The sequence below is a fragment of the Melopsittacus undulatus genome, chromosome 4 (assembly GCF_012275295.1).
Source record: "Melopsittacus undulatus isolate bMelUnd1 chromosome 4, bMelUnd1.mat.Z, whole genome shotgun sequence".
In the NCBI taxonomy this organism is placed as follows: domain Eukaryota; kingdom Metazoa; phylum Chordata; class Aves; order Psittaciformes; family Psittaculidae; genus Melopsittacus; species Melopsittacus undulatus.
Window position 1 is genome coordinate 253,693 of NC_047530.1, and position 22,963 is coordinate 276,655.

Sequence of the window (22,963 nt, forward strand, 5' to 3'; positions counted from 1 at the left end):
GGCAGGAGCACAAAGGTTTAGGGAGTGAACACCAACCTCAGGCCAAAAACTGCTGGAACAAAACTTAAATCAAGCAAACCCCAAATCCCGACAACCGAGAACATACAGTATTTATTGTTCTTTGTTTCTAACCAGAAAAAGAGGAAAACACACCAAAGCGGAGGAAACCAGCCACCTCTGCGCCAGACTCCACGGGAACCAAACCGGGGGCCGGTCTTGACGGGCCCTTTTAAGTGTGTTTGCTAACTCGGGGAATAAAGGGCTGTTTGATGTCCTTGTGTACACGGGAACGGTCCCTGTTTGGTCCCAGGGTTAAACACGGCGCCCGGGGCGGAGCCGGAGCATCCGAAGCACCTACCTCCTCCTGCCGGGCTCCTTGCTGTAGTCCTTCAGGCAGCAGGACTGCCTCTTCCTGGAGCGCCTCCTCTGGGAGGGTGTCCTGCTCATGGGCCCGGGCTCAGCCCCCAGGTTGCTGCGGGGCAAAGGGGAACGGTGAGAGCCTCCCCGCGCCCCTCCGCGGAGCCAGCGCCGCTGGCTGCGGACCACGGACGGGGTCAGGGCACCGCAGAGCCGGGAGGAGCTGGGGCGCTGCGGGCCCGGCCCCTACCTCTCCAGCATCCTCATGCTCTGCTCCTCCACCTCCCGCAGCCACGCCAGGCGCTTGTGCTCCGCATCGCGGAGGAACCGGGACAGCCGCTGCCCGCACACCTCCAGCAGCCGCGTGGGGCCGGCGGCTTCCACCATGGCCACGCCTGGAAGACAGGAGGGAGGAAGAGGGGAGGCTCGCACCGGCTGCGGAGCACGGAGCCCGGGCAGGACCGGGCAGGACCGAGCAGGACCGAGCAGGACCGAGCAGGACCGGGCAGGACCGGGCAGGACCGGGCAGGACCGGGCAGGACCGAGCAGGACCGGGCAGGACCGGGCAGGACCGAGCAGGACCGAGCAGGACCGAGCAGGACCGGGCAGGACCGGGCAGGACCGGGCAGGACCGGGCAGGACCGAGCAGGACCGGGCAGGACCGGGCAGGACCGGGCAGGACCGAGCAGGACCGAGCAGGACCGAGCAGGACCGGGCAGGACCGGGCAGGACCGGAGCTTCCCACGGCCGGACTGAGCTCACACCGCTCTGCGCTCCCCAGCAAGCACGGCTCCTAGCTGCAGCCCCGAGATCAACAGAGCCTCCACCAATCACAGCGCGCGGCTCCCAGCGGCCTGGCTTCGCATTGGTTACTGCTCACGCCCATCACTATCCCGGAGTTAAAATCCCGCAGCCTATTGGCTGCTGCTCCTAGCCCCGCCCTCCAATCTGCGTGCCCCGCGGCAGGAGGGACAGATGAGTAGAGCGGAGCTGATTTTGAGCGCGCCCGTGCCGATATAGCCAATAGGGAGGCCGGGCAGGGGCCGGACGCGGCGCTGATAGGCTGGCGCTGCCGTGACGTTACGGGCAGGGGGCGGAGCTTGATTTGAATTCTAGGCGGGCGGCGGGGCCGTTGTGGCGGCGGAGGAGGTAATAATGGCGGTGGAGGCGGTGATGATGGCGGTGGCCGAGCGGATGATGGCGGCCGCGGCGGGCACGACTCTGCTGCCCGCTATGTGTAACCAGCGGCTGGCCGAGCTCCTGCGGCAGGTGGACGAGGTGGACATGGTGTGGCTGAGGGAGATCAGCGAGGAGGCGGAGAGGATGTTCAAGAGGTACCGGAGCCCCGGCCCCGAGCTCACCCCCCGGTCCCGAGCTCACCCCCCGGTCCCGAGCTCACCCCCCGGCCCCGAGCTCAGCCCCCGGTCCCGAGCTCATCCCCCGGCCCCGAGCTCACCCCCCGGTCCCGAGCTCACCCCCCGGTCCCGAGCTCACCCCCCGGCCCCGAGCTCAGCCCCCGGTCCCGAGCTCACCCCCCGGCCCCGAGCTCAGCCCCCGGTCCCGAGCTCAGCCCCCGGTCCCGAGCTCATCCCGTCCCTGCTCTCCCCTCGCAGCCACTACAGTGACGAGCCCGAGCTGATGCCCAAGACGCCGTCGCAGAAGAGCCGGCAGCGGAGGAAGCGCCTGATGGCTCTGCAGGAGAACCGGGAGCCCAACAGGAAGCGGTGAGGGGGGATCGGGGTGCGGGGTTCGGTTCCGCGGCTTCAGGGAGGGGGGAAGCGGCCGCAGGAGGCGGCTCGAAGGCTCCGCGTGTAGGAGGCCTGACCGAGCGGCCTCGGAGCGCTTTAACCTCGGCCGTGGGGAGCCCCGCGGGGTGTCAGAGGCTCTGGTCTCTCTTTGCGTCTCCTCTTCCTCCCGTTATCTCATGGAACCCCAGCCTGGGTTGGGTTGGAAGGGGCCTTAAAGCTCCTCCAGCTCCAACCCCTTCCACTGGAGCAGCTGCTCCAAGCCCCTGTGTCCAACCTGGCCTTGAGCACTGCCAGGGATGGGGCAGCCACAGCTTCTCTGGGCACCCTGTGCCAGCGCCTCAGCACCCTCCCAGGGAACAGCTTCTGCCTCAGAGCTCAGCTCAGTCTCCCCTCTCTTGGGCAGGTTCAAGCCATTCCCCTTGGCCTGTCCCTACATCACTTGTCCCAAGCCCCTCTCCAACTTTCCTGCAGCCCCTTTAGGCACTGGAGCTGCTCTCAGGTCTCCCCTTCAGGAGCCTTCTCTTGTCCAGGCTGCCCCAGCCCAGCTCTCTCAGCCTGGCCCCAAAGCAGAGCTGCTCCAGCCCTCGCAGCAGCTCCATGGCTTTCTGTAGCCTCATAGGAAGCTTCACTTCCCTCTGGTGTTGTTGGGCTTTCAGGGGTTCTCATCCTGGATGCTTTAGCTTTGTTTCTCTGCATGTTCTCTAAAGTGCATGGCAGGGCTTTGTTCTGTTCCTGAATCCAGTTCCAGTCTAACACTGTGGTTCTGTTGTTAGACTGTCCAGACGGAAGAACAGCAGTCTCAAACTGGTGTCCTCCGCGCGACGTTCCCAGCGGCTCCACAATAAAGAAAACCTGGAACTCATCATGGCTGAGGCCACAGACACTTCCCCACCCCGACGTGTGACGAGATCCCAGGCGGCACAGGCTAAAAGCACCCAAGTCCTTCCCCAGTCCCCTCCTGTTCGGCACACACACAGGAAGGCTTCCTCATTGATAGCTGATGGCAGTGACCCCATCAGTGCCGCAGCACCGCTCCGGGAGAGTGCTCCCAAAGCAGCAGAGCAGCTCCCTGCTCCCATCGTCCTGAGCACTGAGGATGGTTCTCCCAAGGAAAGCAGCACTGACAGATCCCCCCCTGAGCCTGTGCCTGCAGCCTTCAAGCTGCAGCTCCCCTGTAGCCCCGACAGAAGCAGTGTGGGAGCCAACGGGGCTGCCCCTGAGCCGGGGGCAGCAGAGGCAGCTGATGCTGCGGTCGCTGTCACTGAGCAGACCCGGCTGCAGGAGGCTGAGGACTCTGCTGGGGCCCAGCCCGTGAGGGACCCCCCCAGCACCCCCAAGGGCTCCAGGCTGAGCCGTCGCTCCGTGCGCAGGAGCCTCATGGGCAAACCCTCCCTGAGCCGCAGAACATCCCTGGCAGAGAAGTACTCCCTGGCCAGCAGGAGGGAGAGCGCTCGCAGGAGCTCAGCCATCAGGAGGAAGGCGGCTCGGGCGTCATCCATGATCTCCAGCTCCATCGAGGGTGAGTGTGAGCATCCCCATTGAGTTTGCTTTGTGCCCTCCCTGCTGCCTTTGTTGACCTGCTGCTTTCCACTGCTCTGGAAAGCAATGTCATGGGCTAGGTCTTCACCTTGGGTGTGCAGCTGATCTCCTGGGATGAAGCATGGATGTTCTCTGGCTTCAACAGACCAATGTGAATAGGGAATGCAGTAACTCTGAACTCCATTCAGCCTTGTAAATCATCTGGGAGAGCAGCTTTAAGGCTTCCTGGGTTCCTCTGGTGGTGGCAGCTCCCAGAGTGGAGGAGGAAGCTGGTGAAAGAGCAAAGGGCTGGGGAGAGGCTCTGGCTTTCCATGCTGAAGGAAAGAAGTAGCTGGTAAATGTTGGCCTAGTGAATGGCTCCTGACGTGCAGGAGATGCAAAAGAGCCTCATCACCCAGTTTGATGTTCTTTTGTGCAGCAGCTGTGAAGGGAGAACACACAGAGCTGAGGTGATGCTGTGTAAGGTGTTGGTGTGCAGTGGTTTGTGCCTTTTCTGAAGGGTTATCCTGCTTTGCAGGGAAGGGTTTTCCACCCCAGTGTAGCTGTTGTGGGTGAGCACTGGAGCCCTGCAGTGTCCTGGGGGGTTACTGGGGTCAGGGCAGCCTGGAGCTCTGTGGTGTCTCAGGGAGAGGTGCAGTGAGGGCAGGTCCAGGTCTGGGGTACTGGGGGGTGTCGGGTTTGTGTCTCCCCTTGTGCTGCTTGACACAATTCTGCCTGCTCAAAACCTCTGGCACCAGGGACAGGAACTGGGGTGCTCCGGGCAGCTCTGGGTCAGGTTCTCAATGCCCTGCAGCACAGAGCACCGTGCAGGGTGGCATAGAGTGTGTGTGTATGTGTGTGTGTGTGTGTGCGTGCAGGGGGTTCTCTGTGTGTGTGTGTGTGTGTATGTGCAGGGGGTTCTCTGTGTGTGTGTATGTGCAGGGGGTTCTGTGTGTGTGTGTATGTGCAGGGGGTTCTCTGTGTGTGTGTGTGTGCAGGGGGTTCTGTGTGTGTCTGGGGGGGTGCGCATGCCGTGTGTGTGCATCGCATGTGCGTGTGATGATGCAGATGTGTGTGTGTGTGTGTGCAGGGGGTTCTGTGTGTGTGTGTGCAGGGGGTTCTGTCTGTGTCTGGGGGGGTGCGTGTGCATCGCATGTGTGTGTGATGATGCAGATGTGTGTGTGTGCAGGGGGTTCTGTGTGTGTCTGGGGGGTGTGCATGCCGTGTGTGTGATGATGCAGATGTGTGTGTGGTGTGTGTGCATGCGTGCACCCCCCGTGTGTTTGTGCTTCCTTTGGTCCCGCGTGCAGGGGAAGGGTGAGGGCTGTGTAAAGGCTGCTCCTGGGGGCTCTGGAGGCTGAAGCCGCAGCAGCACCTTTGTAACGTGATGGAGATAGAGCAATGACTTTACATAAAATAGATAAAGTTATAACATTATAGCCAAGGTAATAAAAAGCACCTGAAGCAGCTGTTTCTGGCTGTGCTGGCACTTGGAGGTGCCCTCGAGCCTGTGGATGCTGCATGCAGGAAGCAGCGCTCACCCTAAATAACACTGGGTGCAGTCACTGCTGACTCCGAGCCCAACCTCAGCCCTTCTCAATGCAAGTGCTTACCAAGTGCTTTGAACTCCTCTGTCACTGAATCCATCTCCTCTCTTGCATTGCAATTGCTGCATTCTCTCTCTTGCTCTTGGGTGCAGGAGGTGCCTGACCCACAGGTGATACCCTCAGCCCCACAGGTGATAACCTGAGCCCCACAGGTGATACCCTCAGCCCCACAGGTGATACCCTCAGCCCTGAGAGCTCCTGCACATCTTGGCCTGTGCCCATCACAGCTCCCCTGTTTGTTTTCTCTCTCTGCAGTCTCCAGCTGTGGAGAGACACTAGAGGAAGAGGAAACAGTTCTCAAACCTGGGTGAGAATACTTGATGTTCTTTCTTTATCCTCAGTATCCCACCTGGGGCCTTTTACACCATCATTTACTGCTGCAGGTACTAATGGGGCTTCCCTTTCTCTGCTGGTATTACACACACCTGCTTTTCTCTGTGTTTTCCCATAGGCCTTCTCCTGGACCTTGCACCCCCTCCAAGCCGGTAAGATCCGAGCAGAGAAGTGTTTCTGGGTGGGTGACCCTGAGAGGAATGCATTGACCCCCCTTTTATTTGTTACTGGGGAGCTCTGTCTGCAGCCTGAGTGCCAGGGCTTGCTCTGGGTGCTCCCAGCTCAGCTGCTCTCAAAGCTCTGGCTGCAGAGCAGCTTTGCCTCTGTATGTGCCATAAGGGTTTAAAGTTGGGTTGGTGCCTCCCAGTGCTGATGAGCAGCTCTGGGATCACCGACGTTCCCAGGCGGGTCCTGCTTTCTGGCTCTTGCCACTTCCATTCGGGATCCCTGCACATAAAGCAGCTTCCCAGGCTCCCGGCAGCTGTTTTCAGGGGTAGGTTGTGCATTCTTCTATTCCTGCACTTCTAAAGCTGCTTTTGCCCTTCCTGCCAGACCTGCAGGGGATTCACAGCTCCCACTTTGGCTTAAGGCAACCACAGAACATTGTAAATCTCCTTCAGGTCAAAACATCCTCCGTGATTCCCTCCTCTTGGGGTTTTATCCAGAATCACCTCCAGTAAGCACAGGCTGAATGAATGGAGCAGAGCTCTGTGGCCTTAAGCACTGGTCTGAGCAGGGACAGGCCCATACGTGCCTTGTGGCTCTGCTTGTCGGTGCAGCTGCACAAGTTCCAACAACTCCTGGTTTCCCAGTGTCCCTGGATCTCTGGCTTGCCTGAGTTCCAGCTGTGGAACAGCTTAAAGTGAAAACGTGGGGAAGGAAAACCACAACCCACACCCCAGTGTGCTGCAGGTCTGAGGACGGAGGACTCAGCCTCTTGGTTTCTGTACCCAGATAAGCGAGTTCAGTCCAGCCCATGGAGAGCATCAAGGTCTATCCTTGATCCTCATCTTTTACTTCTCCAGCCCTGCTGCCGGCAGCTTGCAGCCTGTCCTGGTCTCAGCCCCTGTCACCGGGTACCTTACCCATCAACCCATCTGTCAGTGTTTGTCGATGAAGCAGAGGGGGTTTGGTTTGTGTCAGATTCCCTTTGGGGGCTGTGGGGATGTGGTGACCTGGAGCCTTCTCCAAGCAGACCCTTTGTTCATAGGAACAGCAAAAGGCAGGAGCAGGAGGTTGCCTGTTAAAGGGCAGATTCTCCTCAGGCCAGATCCTGAATGGCTGAGTCCTGTCAGGCTGTGAGATGCTCCCTGCACAGGATAAGACCCTCCTGAAGCCTGTGGGGAGGATGAAGTTTCCTCTCTTCCCAGCAGCTCAGTGTGTGCCATGCTGCAGGCTGCCCAGTGTGGGGCTTAATGCTTGTGCTGCTGGCACAGGCACATGGCAAAAGCCATTCCCTGCTGCTGCAGAGCCATAGCCCATCAGTGTAAGCATGAGAGCAGTGAAGAGCACCCAGATAAACCCAGGACATGAGCAGTTTGTCCCTGCTGTCTCCTGTCTGTCCATTCATCACATGCACTGTGACTCTGCTAGGATCCTGTGCGCTGTTGCCTGTGCCAGTGTCTGAGTTTGCTCAGTTTAGGTGATGCTTCCTCTGTTGCAGACACTTGGGTCTGTCAGTCTGTCAGTGTCTGTGCTCCCGGTGCTGACAGCATCCAGGAGGTCACCAAGATGCTGTCCCGAGGAGCTCAGGGCTTCACCCGGGTGCCGGTGCCAACACTGCATCCCCTGCAGGCAGTGTCCTGTGGGTGACAGCAGGACTTGGAGCAGGAACCGGCTGTGTCCGGGTGAGTTGTGCTCAATCCCCTTGGTTTTCCTGCAGGATGGACAGAGTCTCCGGATGTCACTTCGCTCTCGCTCCGCCAGCAGGAACAAGCAGCAGCAGGAGGGCACGAGCACTAACGGTACCCACAGGAGGGCTTGGCCATGGCCTGGGCAGGCTCAGACTTGGCTGCCCAGTTTAGAGCCTGAGCTGGGCTTGGATGAGGGAGGGTTTGCTTCAGGAGAGGAGCACTTCACAAGTTCTGTGCTTCTTGGGTTGTTTTCCACCCTGGGAAGCACATGGAGACAGATGTAGTGAGGGAGGAGGAGGAGGTTGTGCTGCTGGGGGTGGGAGCCCTGCTTGGACCATGCTTCTGAAGCAAGTGCTTGCTCTGTACCTGGAGCTGCTGGAGCGAGGCCAGAGGAGGCCATGGGGATGCTGCAGGGCTGGAGCTGCTCTGCTCTGGAGCCAGGCTGAGAGAGCTGGGCTGGGGCAGCCTGGACAAGAGAAGGCTCCTGAAGGGGAGACCTGAGAGCAGCTCCAGTGCCTAAAGGGGCTCCAGGAAAGCTGGAGAGGGGCTTGGGACAAGGGCCTGGAGGGACAGGCCAAGGGGAATGGTTTGAACCTGCCCAAGAGAGGGGAGACTGAGCTGAGCTCTGAGGCAGAAGCTGTTCCCTGGGAGGGTGCTGAGGCGCTGGCACAGGGTGCCCAGAGAAGCTGTGGCTGCCCCATCCCTGGCAGTGCTCAAGGCCAGGTTGGACACAGGGGCTTGGAGCAGCTGCTCCAGTGGAAGGGGTTGGAGCTGGAGGAGCTTTGAGGTCCCTTCCAACCCAAACCAGGCTGGGATCCTGTGTTCTGTGCAGCACCTGTGCAAGCTGTAACACGGGTGACTTTAGGCACCTGTAGGTGTCTCTGTGTAGGTTTGCAGGGTGCTGTGTGCTGCTTGCTGAAGCAGGAGAGCTCGTGCTGTGCAGGACTTGTGGCAGGTTGTGCTGTTCAGTAGCTGCTGAATCCCATTTGCCCTCAGAGCTCTGTGGAAGGGATGTTTTCCTGCTAGAACTAACAGTGTAATGATGTTCTCTTTCAGAAAGCAACTTAAATAAGAGTGGGGAGGCCCAACAACCACCCCAGAGTGCCAGGTAGGTTTGCATCATTCCAGTCGGGCTGTGCCTTGGGAGATCCATAGCCCAGTTCAAGGCAGATTCAACACTGAATCCTTGCTCAATGGCTTCAGTGCCTTGTGGCTGTGGAGCTCTTGCAATAGGCTTTCTGTGCCTCCAGGAAAGGGGGGTTTAATCTGCCTCTTATTTAATCTGTATCCTCTGTCATGTGAGAACTCTCCTTGTGCATACCCAATGGGATGGAGCTGGGATAGCTCTATGGCCTCTTTCACACCTGCCTTTGGGACCATGGAGGATTTGCCATGGACGAGGCTGTGGTTTCCTCCCAGGAGAAAGCCAAGTTACAAGAGGGCCGTGGATGAGCGCTACGACCAGCAGCAAGCAGAGGAGGGAGGACTTTCTCCTCTGAGAAAGAAATCCCCATCCCCAGGCTTCCCAGCCAGCAAGGTAAGAGCTCCATAACCCTGATGTACCTGCCCCGGCTCCGGCTCCCGCAGCCTCCTGAGGTCCTCCCTGGCATCCTCCCAGGTCGTGCGGCCCTTCAAGACCTTCCTGCACACGGTGCAGAAGAACCAGCTGCTGATGACCCCGTGCTCTGTGGGGAGGAATGGGGTGATCAAGTCCTTCATCAAGCACAACACCCCTCTGCGCTCCGATCCCAAGGTAAGGGAAGCTCCTGGAAGCTGGGATGTGATGGTCTGATGGGTGGCAGTTGATGGAGAAAGAAGCTTTTGGACCCATCTTAAAGTAAGCAGAGGCTGCTGTTTACACTTACATAAACTAAATAAGGCTGTGCTTAGTCAGCTTCCTAAAGGGTTCTAATCTGGACTCTGGGCTTTGCTGCTGTAGCCTTCCCCTGTGGTGAGGAATGAAAACAGGGACATGAAAATCAAGGGGGTTTTGAATGCTGCAGTCTACAACTGAAGTCTCACACCCAAAGTCTCCTTTCTAGGTCTGTTCTAACAAATGGTGTCTCAGCAAATGCCTCTTAAATCCAAACTGCAGATGGTCTGAGCTGCTTCAGACCTTTGAAGCAGGAAGAAGCAGGTCTGAATGGGAGGCTGCTGGGTCAGAGGGATGAGTGTGCCAGTGGGCATCAATGTTAATGTTGTGTGACTGTTGCAACCAGCAGAGACCAATCCAGTGCTGTGCTGTTCACAGCTGGTACCTCTGCCCTGTGCACACACAGTGATGTTCTGAGCATCACAGGGATCCCTGTGCACCAACCAGAGCAGTTGTTTGGGTGGGTGGGATCTGAGATCTGCTTCTAGATTTCCAAAGGGAGTTTACACAGGACAGTTTGGTCCTAAATCATGATGGTTTAATTACATGGGCTGGACTTGCAGGAGGAATAGTGCCCCCATCCAGCCCCAGTGGGCAGCCCTCGCTCTTCCTGACCTGCTTTTAACTGGGAAGGGAAGTCAGTGTACAAGACACAAGGGTGTAGCTTCACAGATGCACCTGGGGCCATGCTGAGCACAGGCTGCTCATACTGCTGATACCCAGCAGCTTGTCTGCAGAGTAAGGTGGTTCTAGAGCATGTTTGCACTTGCAGGAGTGGGGAGGGAGAGGAGGGCATCCTGCAGGAACTGGTTTCCCTGCATCCAGCTTTTATCTGGCAACCTGATACCAGAACTACTTTGTGTGACTTCAAGCTGTTGGGGTTGTGCTGCTGTGAGTCCTGCTGTGCTGCTGCAGGGAGTAGTGCAGGACTCCATCCTCAGCCTCATGATGCTCTTCCTGATGCTGGTGTCTGTGCTCAGTGGTGCTAATGGGACAGGAGGGAATCTTGTGGCCAGTTAGTCCTGGATGTTCTGTTTCAGGTTTCATTCCAGAGCAGGCACTGGAATGAGCATTCCCATGAGGACTTTTCCATGTGGGAGCCAGATGTAACTAAATAGCACCAGAGCAGGAAGATAGAAGCATTAGTTCCCAATCAGCCAGCTCAGATGCTAATAGCACCAATCACTCACAGCGTGGAGCCCAGCACAAGGCAATCACTTGAACCTTTCACTGAGGCTTTGTGCTGGGACCAGACCTCTTGTGATTGGGCATCTGCAGCATCAGATCTGGCATTAAACTCTATTATCTCAGTCTGCTGTATGGGACTGATGCTGTATGGGACTGATGCTGTACGGGACTGATGCTGTATGGGACTGATGCTGTATGGGACTGATGGATCCTGTTCTCCTGAGGAGGATGCTCTCAGGCTGAGTTTCTGGACTGCTTAGCACAAGGACAGACATGCCCTGGCTTTGCCTGCCTGTCAGATGGGGCTTGAAATGAGCTGTGAGCACTCCAAGTGGTGGTTTGCCATGAGAGGAAGCTCTGTGGGCAGCAGGGACAGCACTGGAGCTCTGACTTGAGGCAAGAGAGGTGTTCCCTAGAGCATGCTCTGTCCCAGCACACTGCAGGGGTTGGCAGCACTGCCAAGCACCAGCACTGCCAAGCATCAGCTTTCCTGGTGTTTCCCAGCACCAGCCTCAGTGCTGGTTGCCTGCAATCCCTGTGGACACTGCCTGGCCTTCAGGAGCCCATGCTTCTCTTTCAGCTTCCCAGCATCTGAGATTAACACCACAGCCTTGTTTCCCATTGCATCTGTTCCCAAGCACCCATGACCACATCACCTGAGCTCTGTGCCGGGGTTGCCGGTAGCATCCTTGGGTTGTGCCGGTAGCATCCTTGGGTTGTGCCTGCAGCTCCTGGTGTTATCCCCAGGCCCAGCATGAGGTAGGAAGCAGCTCTCGCAGCAGTAAAACCCCATTTCCCTGCCCCTCAGGAGAAGGAGAGGCAGAAGCTGGAGACCCTGAGGAAGAAGCAGCAGGCTGAGCAGCTCAGGAAGCAGAAGCTGGAGGAGGAAAAGAAACGGCGCCTGGAAGAGGCCAAGCTGTGAGTGTTCACTGTGTGCCCCGGCCGGGCTGCTCCCTGTGCCTGCAGGCACCCAGACCATGCATGCAGCAGAAGTCCTCTTGCCTTGCTCTCCATCCAGTGTTTGCTCTTCTCTCTATTGGGATGCTAATGACAAGTGAAGCTGTTGGGTCCTCTGTCTTGGGGCTGAAAACCACCCCTGGAGCTTAATGCTGCCCCAGAGCTGTGTCCATGGGCTGGTGTGTGTGTAAGGAGCTGTGGTGGCTGAGCCGGGGCTGTGTCCTGCAGGAAGCGAGAGGAGCGCCTGAGGAAGGTGCTGCAGGCTCGGGAACGGGCAGAGCAGATGGAGGAGGAGAGGAAGAGGAGGATTGAGCAGAAGATAGCTCTGTTTGATGAGAAGACAGAGAAGGTAAGGCCCAATGTACTGCAGAGGTCACCTGGAGCACAGAGGCTCTGCTGAGTGATGCTGCACAGGTTTGCCTTGCAGAGGAGCTGAGGCTGCTTGGGATCCAGAGAAGGAGCTGGAGAACACTGGGATAAAGAAGGTTCCAGAAGCTGGGTGGTTGAGTGGCTGCCTTGTCTTGGAGACAGCAAATGGCAGCTGAAACCCTGATTTGTGGTCCTCTAAATGGGCTTCATTAAGGCTCCGTTAGATGAGAGAACTTCAGCAGCTAAAGCCAGACTAATGGCCCTGAGGCTTGGCCTTGAAGCTCTTCTCCCATCTGACTAATACAGGAAGAGGTGAAAAGAAACCACTTCCTCCAGCCCCTCTCCTGTGTCTCAGACTGAGGCAGTTTGCACATGGAGCCAGGGCAGTCCTATTGTCTGCTCCAGTTATCTCCATCTGCTTTTCCTATCCATGTTCTGAGAGTGCCTTGGGATGGTTTTTGTGCTATGATAATGCAGTTCCCCAGTGCTGCCTGTGGGGATGGGGAGGTCACTGCCCCTCAAATCAAGTGCAGGTCCCAGCGGCTCCTGGTGGCAAAGGAGGAAGCTCTGGCCCCTGATGGGAGCTTTGCATCCTGCTGTGGTGTTCCACAGGGAAAGGACAGTGTCACCCAGGGCCCTGTGCTCAGCTGGCTGTGTGTGTGTGTGTGTGTGTGGTTATGTGTGTGTGTGTTGTGTGTTATGTGTGTTGTGTGTTATGTGTGTTGTGTGTGTTATATGTGTTATGTGTGTTATGCATGTGTTATGTGTGTTATGGATGTGTTATACATGTGTTATGTGTGTTATTTGTGTTATGTATGTTATGTGTGTTATGTGTGTTGTGTTGTAGGTGCGGGAGGAAAGGTTGGCAGAGGAGAAGATCAAGAAGAAAGCAGCTGCCAGGAAGATGGAGGAGGCCGAGGCAAGGCGCAGGCAGGAGGAGGAGGCCAGGAGGCAGCGAGCCCTGCAGCAGGTCTGTGCTGGTGCAGGCAGCGAGGCCACAGCCCCTGCATGCAGGGGAGCTGACAGGAGCCTGGCCTGGAAGCCCCTTCCCTTCCCTGCAGGATGCTGGGAGCTGTGGGTGCTGAGCCAGGCTCCTGCTCTGCTCCGGTTCTCCCTATGGACCTTTGTGCTTGGCAGGATGAAGGTCTCTGCTCTATAAACCTGCCTCCAGATATGGGGCTGTGGTGGCCACCAGGCCCTTTGGGGTCCACGGTGGGCAGGGAAAGGCCAACACTGCAATAGCACCTGGGACTTCAGCCCCAAGTTGTTTCCCCACCGTGTAGCAATAGGAACTGGAGGCTCTGGGTTGGATGAGTTGCTCCTGCTCCTTTGTGCTGGAGCCGGTTCCTGTACACTGTGAGTAACTGCCTTGTTGGGCTTACCAGGAGGAGGAGGAACGTCGGCACAAAGAGCTGATGCAGAAGAGGAAGGAAGAGGAGCAGGAACGTGCCAGGAGGATTGCAGAGCAGAGACAGGCAGAACAGGAGAGGGAGAAGCAGTTGGCTGCAGAGAGAGAGCTGGAGAGGAAGAAGGAGCAGGAGAGGATCCAGGCAGAAAAGTAAGAGCATCCACTCACCCACTGAGTTCTGTGCTGGGGCTTTGAGCAGCAGCAGGAACAGAGATGGGCTCAGGCACTGAAGAGCTGCTTGGTGCTCTGAGCACGATGTCCTGGTGCTGAGCTGCCAGAAGCCATCCTGGGCTCAGGAATGCAGGAGCTCTGGTGGAAGCTGTAGGAACCAAGGGGTGGATGCAGGCTTGGAATGGGAGCGTGTCCTGGCACGGTTGTGATGCTCTGCTTTGGCCCGCAGGCTCCGTGAGCAGGAGAAGGCTGCTCGCCTGAAGAAGGAGGTGCTGGCTGCTAAACTGAGGCTCCAGAAGGAGCTGGAGAAGAAGGAAGTAAGTGCTCCCTTGTGGATGGGCAGAGGCACATGGATCTGAGTGCAGGAGCTGTTCCTGCCGGAGCTGTGCGGCTCTTGAGAGCCCTGATGGGTGCTGTGGCACTCCTGAACTGGAGCTGGGCAAAGGTGGCCCCTCTGTCCCTCCTGGAGGGCAGGCTCTGTACATGGCAGCAGTGCTGGAGCAGAGGGCAGGTAACACACACTGACCCGAAGGGAGGTTCTCTGCTGGTGCATCCCTGCTGCTCTCCACAGGAGCTGATGGCTCTTCGGAAGCTCCAGCTCAGCTTCATGCTTGTGCCACCCTCAGCAGAGCACAGGAGCAGCCTCTGCCAGCTCCTGTGCAGTGGTGGGGCCAGCACCCAGTGACTGTGCTGGTGAAGGGGCAGTCCCGGCTGCAGAGATCCCATCTCAGTCTCCTCTGTTCTGGCAGGTTCAAGCCATTCCCCTTGGCCTGTCCCCTCAGGCCCCTTTGTCCAAAGCCTCTCTCCAGGTTTTCTGTGGCCCCTTTAGATATTGGGAAGCTGTTCTAAGGTCTCCTGTAGCACAGACCTGTCCATCTGCAGACAGCAGCTTCCAGTGCTGACATCCAGACACAATCAGAAGCTCCTCAAAGCATGAGGTTGCTGTTGGCAGAGGAAGCAGCTCCTGCTCTGCTTGTGCCACTGCTGAGGAAAGCTCAGACCCTTGTGTTGATTCTTTGCTGTCTGCTCCATGCTCCATGTGCTCCTCAGCATCACCAGGGGAGGGACTTGCAGTGAAATGCTTGGATCTTCATTTGGACATCAGAAATAAACCCCCCCCACACCCCTGGCTTCAGAGCATGGCCTGGCTGCTTGGTTGACTTGTGCTGTTGTTCCCAGCAGGAAGAGCAGAGGCTGGCAGAGATGAAGAGGCAGGAGCAAGAGCAGAAGAAGCTGGCAGAGAAGCAGCAGGCTGGCAAGGCAGCCCTAACACAGCACCAGGTAACTGCTCCTCAGTGAGGTTCCGTATGGGATGACAGCAGGGAATGACCCCAAGCACGCTGACCCTCTGCTTGTCTGTTCCCCTCTGGTAACAAAGGGGTTCTGTAAACTGCTTCCCTGGTCCCCTGGGTTGACTCCTGCTGGTCTTGAGCATTGAGCGGCTCTGGGGCAGTGAGGAGGGAAGGGAAGGAGCCGCCAGCGGAGCCCATGTGTTCCTGTGGGATACCCTGAGCTGCTGCTGAGCCCAGCGAGCGGCGCAGGCAGACGGGGCTGAGGCTGAGGTTGGGTTTGCAGCTGGGGTGCGAGGGTGAAGCCAACCACGAGGTGGCAGCAGAGGCCCTGGAATAGCCTCGGGCTGGAGCCAGAGCTGCGGCTGAGCCCGGAGCATCAGAGCTGGGGCTGCAGCTCCTTGCAGAGCTCCTGCTGGGACCTCAGTGGGACCAGCAAATCCCAGTTAACGGTAACGGACACAGTCATACGGAGCCTCCGGGGGGGAAGCTCCATCTGACTCCCATGACGTGTGTCTCATGGTTGAAGCTTCATCACCTGCACTTCTTAGTAGTGCTCTTCCCATAAACCCAACAGCAGTTTGTCCCCCACATTGCAGGTGTGTTCTCTGTGTGGTAATAACCAGTTTCATGGTATTAAACAAGCCCAGAAGCTGCAGAGCATTGAGAGCCCACAGCTCAGCTCCAGCTTTGAGGATGTAACACAGACCTTGTGTACTGGATGCATCTGTCGCTGGTGTGGTCACATCCCACATGGCTGATGGAGCAGCCTGGTCACACAGGAGGAGCAATGGAACATCTGGGGCAGAGCTTGGGGACTTGGGTCAGGTTCTTGGTCAGAGCTTCGGCAGTGCCAGACCCCAGTGTTTGCAATGCCAGGACAAAGCCAGAGGGACCATTGAGGTGTCTGCAGCCCCAGCACGTTGTGGTGCTGCTGCCTCTGACCCCCTGGGCACACGTTTGCCTTGCAGAACTCGCCTGCCTGCACCTCGTACCAGATGACTCCACAGGGCCCCAAGTGTCCGAAGCCTCCCGTGGTAGCCCCAACCAGCTATGGGATGGATGTGAACAGCGATGACTCCACTGATGATGAAAGCCAACCTCGCAAGCCCATCCCTGCCTGGGCCTCAAGTACGTGTTGGTACCCGTCCCAGACCCTCCAAGCTGGGCTCCAATGGGCAGTAAGAGCTGGTGTAAGAGTGGGACCAGGTCCTGCTGGTGCATGCGCTGCAGCGTGACCAGAGTGCAGAGCCAGGGGCTGCTCAGCCACATGGGGATGATCTTACAACACTGTTGGGGAGCAAGTGCTGTTTAAAATGGCCTTAAGGGAGCTGCTGATGTGAGAGGCATGACCGTGAGCTGCTGCTCTGGCTGGAGCCTGCTTTGACATTGGTTTGGCTTTAAAAACCAAAGTCCTGCAGGGGTCAGGGACCAGGATCCAGACTGGGATTGTTCTGGTGCTGAAATGCTCAATTCCATGATTTAATGTCACCTACCCCAGTGTAGCTGAGAGCCCTGGAATGGTTTGGGTTGGAAGGGACCTTAAAGCTCCTCCAGCTCCAACCCCTTCCACTGGAGCAGCTGCTCCAAGCCCCTGTGTCCAACCTGGCCTTGAACACTGCCTAAGAGCTCAGCTCAGCCTCCCCTGTTTCAGTTTGAACCCACTGTGGGGCAGCACAGGTGTGTGCATGGAGGGAGGGCTGCAGAGCCTTGTCTCTTGAAACCAGTGCACACAATGTTCACTCTGGGTGAGCTGTGGTGAATCTCTTGGCTTGAACAGCACCTTTAGGCTATCAAATACACCAGGATTTGGTGGTGGTGAGGCCGTGGCGCAGGCTCCCAAAGAAGTAAATGCCCCATCCCTGGCAGTGCTCAAAGCCAGGCTGGACAGAGCCTTGAGCAGCATGGGCTGGTGTGAGCATCCCTGCCCATGGCGTTGCCTGGAGCTCAATGATTTGGGCTTTTCCCAACCCAGACCGGGCTGGGATCCTGGGATACCTCCTGTATGATCTGGGTGCAATGAGGGGGGTGAGCAGGGACACGAGGCCTTCATCTCCCCTGTCCCCTGCAGGGAGCCAGCTGAACCAGGCTGTGCTGCGGCTCTACTACAACCCGCCCAGCGTGGACGCCGTGTTCGGGACCATGCCGAGCCTGCAGCTCCAGGACATCTTCTACAAGAGCAAACCCCGGTACCTGCGTCGCACCAGCTCCGCCGTCTGGAACTCACCCCCCTTCCCGCGGGCCAAGCCTGCGCTGGGGCTGCCCTGCAGCATCAAGAAGTACTGAGGGGCCAGGTCTGTGCTGCTGGCTCGGAGGGGAGCAGGTTCCTCTGCAAGTCTTTAGGTGTTAGCATTGAATAAATGTCAGCTCTTATGGGGCCTCCTGCATCTTCTCTCTTAGGCAGGGCTGGATGATGCCCCCAAGCAGGATCCATCTCCTCTTTAACTTTGAGCTGGCAATGATTTAGACCTCTGGGTCATGAGTGCATCACTTAAAGCTTTGTGTGATGCTCCCCCCTTCAGCCAAGCAGCCCTGGTAGGAGCTGCCAGTGCAGGCAGAGGTTGTGTGGCTGAAGCGGTTCCTGTGGGGTGTAGTTGGCACTGTGGTGTTCTCCAGGAGGTGCCGGATTTCAGTGTCTCCAGAGGACACCACCAGGAGTGGTCTCCTTCATCCCTTCACATTGCAAAGCCTGGTGTGATTTCATCTCCCAGCTTCCCACCAGCCCCAAGAGCTGCACTGGTGCTGGTGGTGCTGAGCTTGTATCGACCCCTCCTTAGGTGCTGGGACAAGGGGACCCCTGTGTGCTCATGGCACCAGTTTGGCACCAGGCTGTTAGAAACTGTACATATGTTCTGATTGTTCCCCTGTTCAAACCCCCTCTCTGTGCTCAGGGTTTGGTGTCAGGGATGCTTTTAACCAGAATCCTTCTTCCCCTTCCCTCCCCTTGGCTCTTTCCTTTGTTCTGCATCAACCCTGGTTTTATTTCTTGGCCTGTTCTGCACTTCTCCTCCATATGGTGCCAATGGGGCTGGTCCAGAGCAATTTCCTCCCAGCAGCAGCTCCCAAGCACACTTTGTGCTCCAGTCCTTCCTTGGGCACATGGAGCAGCCACGAGCTCCTGCCTCTGGGAGCAGGGGCAGGACAGGACCCACTCATGGGGGCAGCTGCAGAGCATCACAGCCTGCTGTGGCATCCCACTGCCTGCTGTGGCATCCCACTACCTGCTGTGGCATCCCACTGCCTGCTCTGGCATCCCGCTGCCTGCTCTGGCATCCCACTACCTGCTGTGGCATCCCACTGCCTGCTCTGGCATCCCGCTGCCTGCTCTGGCATCCCACTACCTGCTGTGGCATCCCACTGCCTGCTCTGGCATCCCACTGCCTGCTCTGGCATCCCGCTGCCTGCTCTGGCATCCCACTGCCTGCTGTGGCATCCCACTACCTGCTGTGGCATCCCACTGCCTGCTGTGGCATCCCACTGCCTGCTGTGGCATCCCACTGCCTGCTGTGGCATCCCAATACCTGCTGTGGCATCCCACTGTGCTGTGGCATCCCACTGCCTGCTGTGGCATCCCACTGCCTGCTGTGGCATCCCACTGCCTGCTGTGGCATCCCAATACCTGCTGTGGCATCCCACTGCCTGCTGTGGCATCCTGCAGCCTGCCGTGGCATCCCACTGCCTGCTGTGGCATCCCACTGCCTGCTGTGGCATCCCGCTGCCTGCTGTGGCATCCTGCAGCCTGCTGTGGCATCCCACTGCCTGCTGTGGCATCCCACTGCCTGCTGTGGCATCCCGCTGCCTGCTGTGGCATCCCACTGCCTGCTGTGGCATCCCACAACCTCCGAGGCTCTGCCCTCTGCTCCCTTTTGCCTCTTCCATTGTCCCAAAGGCTGCAGCCCCCGGTGTGTCTGCACCCCCTGTGCTGGGGTGAGCCCTCTGCCTGCAGTGGGGTTTGTACCTGGGGTGTTCCCCACTCTGTGCATCCGGTTCTGTCCCTTACCCTGAGCATGACCCGTTTGTAAGAGCTCCTGTGCCAAATGCTGTTGGAATGTCTGACCCTGATAAAAGTGACTTCAACCACCTCCTGTGTGGCCTCCTTGTAGCTCTGCATTAGGGAACCTGCAGGGGTTGGGGCCTGTCCTTTGGGGCTGCTTTTTGCACCGTTGCCTTAAGGTGGGAAAGTTCTGCCCATGGGGACCCTCGGAGCCCCTGGCACAGGGAGGAGGTTGGAGAGGGGCAGTTGGGCTGAGGCACATCCCAGGGGCTCTGCTGAGGGATGGGAGCCCTGAGCTCCTCTGGAGCTGACCCTGGGACCCCAGGAAATAGGGCTGGGAGCAGATGGAGCAAGAGCTGCTCATGGAGCGGGGCTGGGGCGGTGCTGGTGGTGCTGTGGGAAGCAGCAGGAGCCTGCACTCTGCCTCAGCTCTGTCCCTGTTCAGCCCCTGTTCAACCCCAGCTCTGCTGTTCTGCTCCTCTCAAAGAGGTGACAATGGCAAGACCCTCCTGCCCCATCGCTGCAGCTCCTGCCCAGCGGGTACCTGGAACCATAGAATGGTGTGGGTTGGATCTGCCTGCCCCATCACTGCAGCTCCTGCCCAGTGGGTACCTGGAACCATGGAATGGTGTGGGTTGGATCTGCCTGCCCCATCACTGCAGCTCCTGCCCAGTGGGTACCTGGAATCATGGAATGGTGTGGGCTGGAAAGGACCTTAAGATCATCCAGTTCCACCTCCTGCCATGGACAGGGATGCTTCCCCTTGTCCATGTCAGCTAAGGCTCTGTGCAGCCTGGCCTAGGCAATGCAGCAGGACAAGCATGAAGTGGTGTTTGCCCGGTGTGTGTCCTTGGCCATCAGCCATTTCCAGCACCCCACTGGGGTAGAACCCAGCCTGGTCTGGGCTGTCTTGGAGCCACAGGGAATGGCTGCAGCCAACTGCTCCCGATGAGAGGAATGGGATTGTTACTGCACGGTGAATGTGTGATCCCTGCACTGGTGCCCTGGGAGGGTGCTGAGGCGCTGGCACAGGGTGCCCAGAGCAGCTGTGGCTGCCCCATCCCTGGCAGTGCTCAAGGCCAGGTTGGACACAGGGGTTTGGAGCATCCTGGTTGGGGTGCACCAGGGTCTGTCCCATGGTTTAATCCCGATGTCATCCTTCGATTGTCCTGGGATTGACATGAAATCTCATCATTAAAGTGGATCCGTGTGCCCCGGTGGCAGCTGGTGCCGCAGCAGGAGGACCAGAGGCTTCCAGACTGATCCCCAGATGTCCGTAAGTAGCTTACGGTGAAAATCGGGATGAGTGTTCCCTGCCAAGGGATTCAGATCTCCCAATGGTTTCCCAGCCTGGAGCTGTGCAGGGAACTGGAATCTCGTGTTCATCCAATAGCATCTCTAAGGGGGTTTCTGCTTCCTTGGGCAGAGGGGACGGGAGCAGCTGCTCTGCTGCAGCCTCCCCTCGGAGCACTGAGCCCTCCGCAGTGCTCAGCACCGGCTCATCCCTGGGGGGTAGCACTGGATGCGCACCCATGGCAGGATGGGCTCCCTCCCATCCCAGGCCCTGCTGAGCTCTTGTCACTCACCGAGGCCGATGTGGGATCTGTGTTCTTCTGCAGCAGAACTCAGTGTCCTGTGCTTCACATCAGCTCCCTCCCAGTGGGATCAGCTCCAGGTATGCAGAGATGGGGATGAGCTCCTGCCAGGGCAGCTGCTGGTGAGACCTGTCCAGAGCTCCCAGGCGGAATCTGTGGGACTCACAGCTTGGAATCCGAGCAGGGAATGGGTGGAAGCAGGGACCAGCAAGGACCAGGGACCAGCAGGAAACAGGGACCAGCAGGACCAGGGATCAGCAAGGACCAGGGACCAGCAGGACCAGGGACCAGCAGGACCAGGGACCAGCAAGGACCAGGGACCAGCAAGGACCAGGGACCAGCAGGACCAGGGACCAGCAGGACCAGGGACCAGCAAGGACCAGGGACCAGCAAGGACCAGGGACCAGCAGGACCAGGGACCAGCAAGGACCAGGGACCAGCAAGGACCAGGGACCAGCAAGGACCAGGGACCAGCAGGACCAGGGACCAGCAAGGACCAGGGACCAGCAGGAAACAGGGACCAGCAAGGACCAGGGACCAGCAGGAAACAGGGACCAGCAGGACATAGGGACCAGCAAGGACCAGGGACCGGCCTGTGCCCTGTGGACCTGCACCACTTGAAATCCTTCTGCTTTTCCCCCAGGAGCAATGAGCTCCCAGCACAGCTTTGCCTCTCCCTGTGTCCCATGGAACACGGTCTGGCTCCGATCAGGAAGCATCCCAACCTGCTCCATGAGAATAGAGCCTGGTTTCTAAGCAGACAGGACAATAACTCCCCTTTCCCCTGCTCTGGAATCCTCCACAACCACCTCACCCCCCAAACGTGGGGAACCTGCCCCATGTTTTACTGTGGTGCCAATGGAAGGCTCCGCTGGCAATCAAGGGATGGCAAAGGCACCTGAGAGGTCAGGGGAAGCACAGAGCAAGCACAGCCTCGAGGCCAGCACCCATCAGGCTCAGCACCCTCAGCAGGGGATCAGGGATACTGAGCTCAGGAACTGGCTGGTGTCAGGTCAGCCCCATTGTTCATCCCCACCTTAACCCCAGTTCACTCCAGCACAGCCCAGGGCTGGCACTGGTGTTATCCCAGGGATCATCAGCATTGGGTTCTCCATGTCCCAGCAGTGCCAGTGGGCTGGGAGCAGTGGGAGCAGCTATTGGAGATGTTCTTCCCTAATGGGTGGTTGTTCCCATCCATGCAGCCGCCTCCTCTTTGTGCACAGCTGTGTTTATATCAGAACATGGGGCTCACGAGCACATGGGAGGTCCTGAAGGATGAGAACTGCAGGAGGGAACAGGGAAACAATGGGGAACTGTTGTGCAAGAGAGCTGGCATCAGCTCTGCATGGACACCCTTGGAAGCCTGGCAGGGATGGGAGTGAATGGGAAGCGAAGGGAACGTGGGGTTGGAGCTGGATGAGCTTTGAGGTCCCTTCAACCCCAGCAGGTTGGGATGCTGTGGTCAGGGTGAGCTCTGGGATCCGCTCCCTTCCCGCTCACCCCCAGCTGGGATCTGCTGCAGGCTCTTCCCTGGCTCTCCTGAAGCCCTTCCTGAGGCTCCGGCCTATGGATAAAGGAAACCAAACCAGGGACCTCGCAGTGAGCACCCGGCTCTGGGCTCACCCGGATGCGGCACAGGAAGCTCCCACCCGCTCCGGGCCTGGCATTCCCACTGTGCCTGAGTCCCTCATGTCCCAGTGCCCGGAGAGGGTCCTGGTGTCCCCCATGGATCCAATCAAAGCAAGATCCAGCCCCGAGCTCTGGGGGTTTCTGCCAGCCCCAGTGAGCCACAGGCATCCAGGCTGCCAGCCCCAGTGAGCCACAGGCATCCAGGCTGCCAGCCCCACTGAGCCATGGGCATCCAGGCTGCCAGCCCCAGTGAGCCACGGGCATCCAGGCTGCCAGCCCCAGTGAGCCATGGGCATCCAGGCTGCCAGCCCCAGTGAGCCATGGGCATCCAGGCTGCCAGCCGCAGCCTCCTTGGCATTCACAGCATTCCAGGGACCATTCCCATTGGTTTTCAGGGCTTTGGGTTGGTTCTTTCCCCTTCCCCTGATCCTGTTGATTCCCCTTGAGCTCAGCATCACTTCTGCTGCAGCCCTGCCCGTAACCACAGCAGCCAGGGCTGTGTGAGCCCCACACATGGGTTTCCACCTCCTCAGTGGGGCAGGGGTGGCAGAGCTCAGCTGGGGGCATCCATGTGATGGGGAATAACCCCCCATGTCCCTGCCCCACAGCTGCGGGAGAGCTGGAGCCTGGTGCTCACTCGTGTGCCAAAGGGGAAGCTGATGCGGTCCCCGTGCTGCGGTGATGGGAACGGGTCTGATCCCTGTAATTCCCGGTTTGTGCCTCATTTCCAGCTCTCCCTCAGCCTGCGCTGCCTCTCCCAGCACAGCTGGGATGGGGCATCCATGAGCTGGGTTTGCTCCGGGGTTCTCCATAGGGAGCTTTAGGAAAACCTCCGTGGTGCTGCTCTTGCTCGTGCAAGAGGTCCCATCTGCCCACTCCCCACTGCCCCATGGGGACGAGGTACAGAGGGGACCCCTCCATCCCTACAGCCCCAGGCAGAGGACACAAAGCACAGCTCACACTTTATTTACTGTCCCCCGGTGACAAAGGGGCTGCCCCAGCGCGTTCCCAGGCACAAGGGGATGTCAGCACATGCTGAGTGTCACTGTGGTGAGGGGACAATGTGGGGTGCTA

At 58.4% G+C, this 22,963-nt stretch overlaps 2 protein-coding genes across 3 annotated transcripts in view; both read left to right on the plus strand.

Annotated features, from left to right (window-relative positions):
- The window catches only part of NLRP6 (NLR family pyrin domain containing 6), a 177,172-nt gene that overhangs the window by 22,847 nt on the left and 131,362 nt on the right, over positions 1-22,963 (plus strand). The window lies entirely within an intron of this gene.
- Positions 1,488-17,044, plus strand: LOC115945372 (inner centromere protein). Of its 2 annotated transcripts, none has more exons than XM_034061476.1 (17): positions 1,488-1,691; positions 1,971-2,081; positions 2,879-3,624; positions 5,486-5,537; positions 5,682-5,715; positions 7,446-7,527; positions 8,473-8,524; positions 8,836-8,953; positions 9,035-9,169; positions 11,286-11,395; positions 11,663-11,783; positions 12,651-12,773; positions 13,189-13,361; positions 13,612-13,699; positions 14,562-14,663; positions 15,643-15,802; positions 16,743-17,044. In XM_034061476.1, exons 1-17 carry the CDS (start codon positions 1,513-1,515, stop codon positions 16,955-16,957), a joined length of 2,601 nt encoding a protein of 866 aa, XP_033917367.1. In that variant the 5' UTR covers positions 1,488-1,512; the 3' UTR covers positions 16,958-17,044. The 2 variants fall into 2 exon arrangements, with proteins under 2 accessions (XP_033917367.1, XP_033917368.1); XM_034061477.1 differs by having other exon boundaries at positions 14,565-14,663.

Bases quoted from the DNA above. Each gene is read 5' to 3' on its own strand.
- LOC115945372 (XM_034061476.1), top strand. From the start codon at position 1,513: ATGGCGGTGGAGGCGGTGATGATGGCGGTGGCCGAGCGGATGATGGCG. The intron at 1,692-1,970 runs GTACCGGAGCCC...CTCCCCTCGCAG, and splicing joins GCGGAGAGGATGTTCAAGAG to CCACTACAGTGACGAGCCCG. The intron at 11,396-11,662 runs GTGAGTGTTCAC...TGTGTCCTGCAG, and splicing joins CGCCTGGAAGAGGCCAAGCT to GAAGCGAGAGGAGCGCCTGA.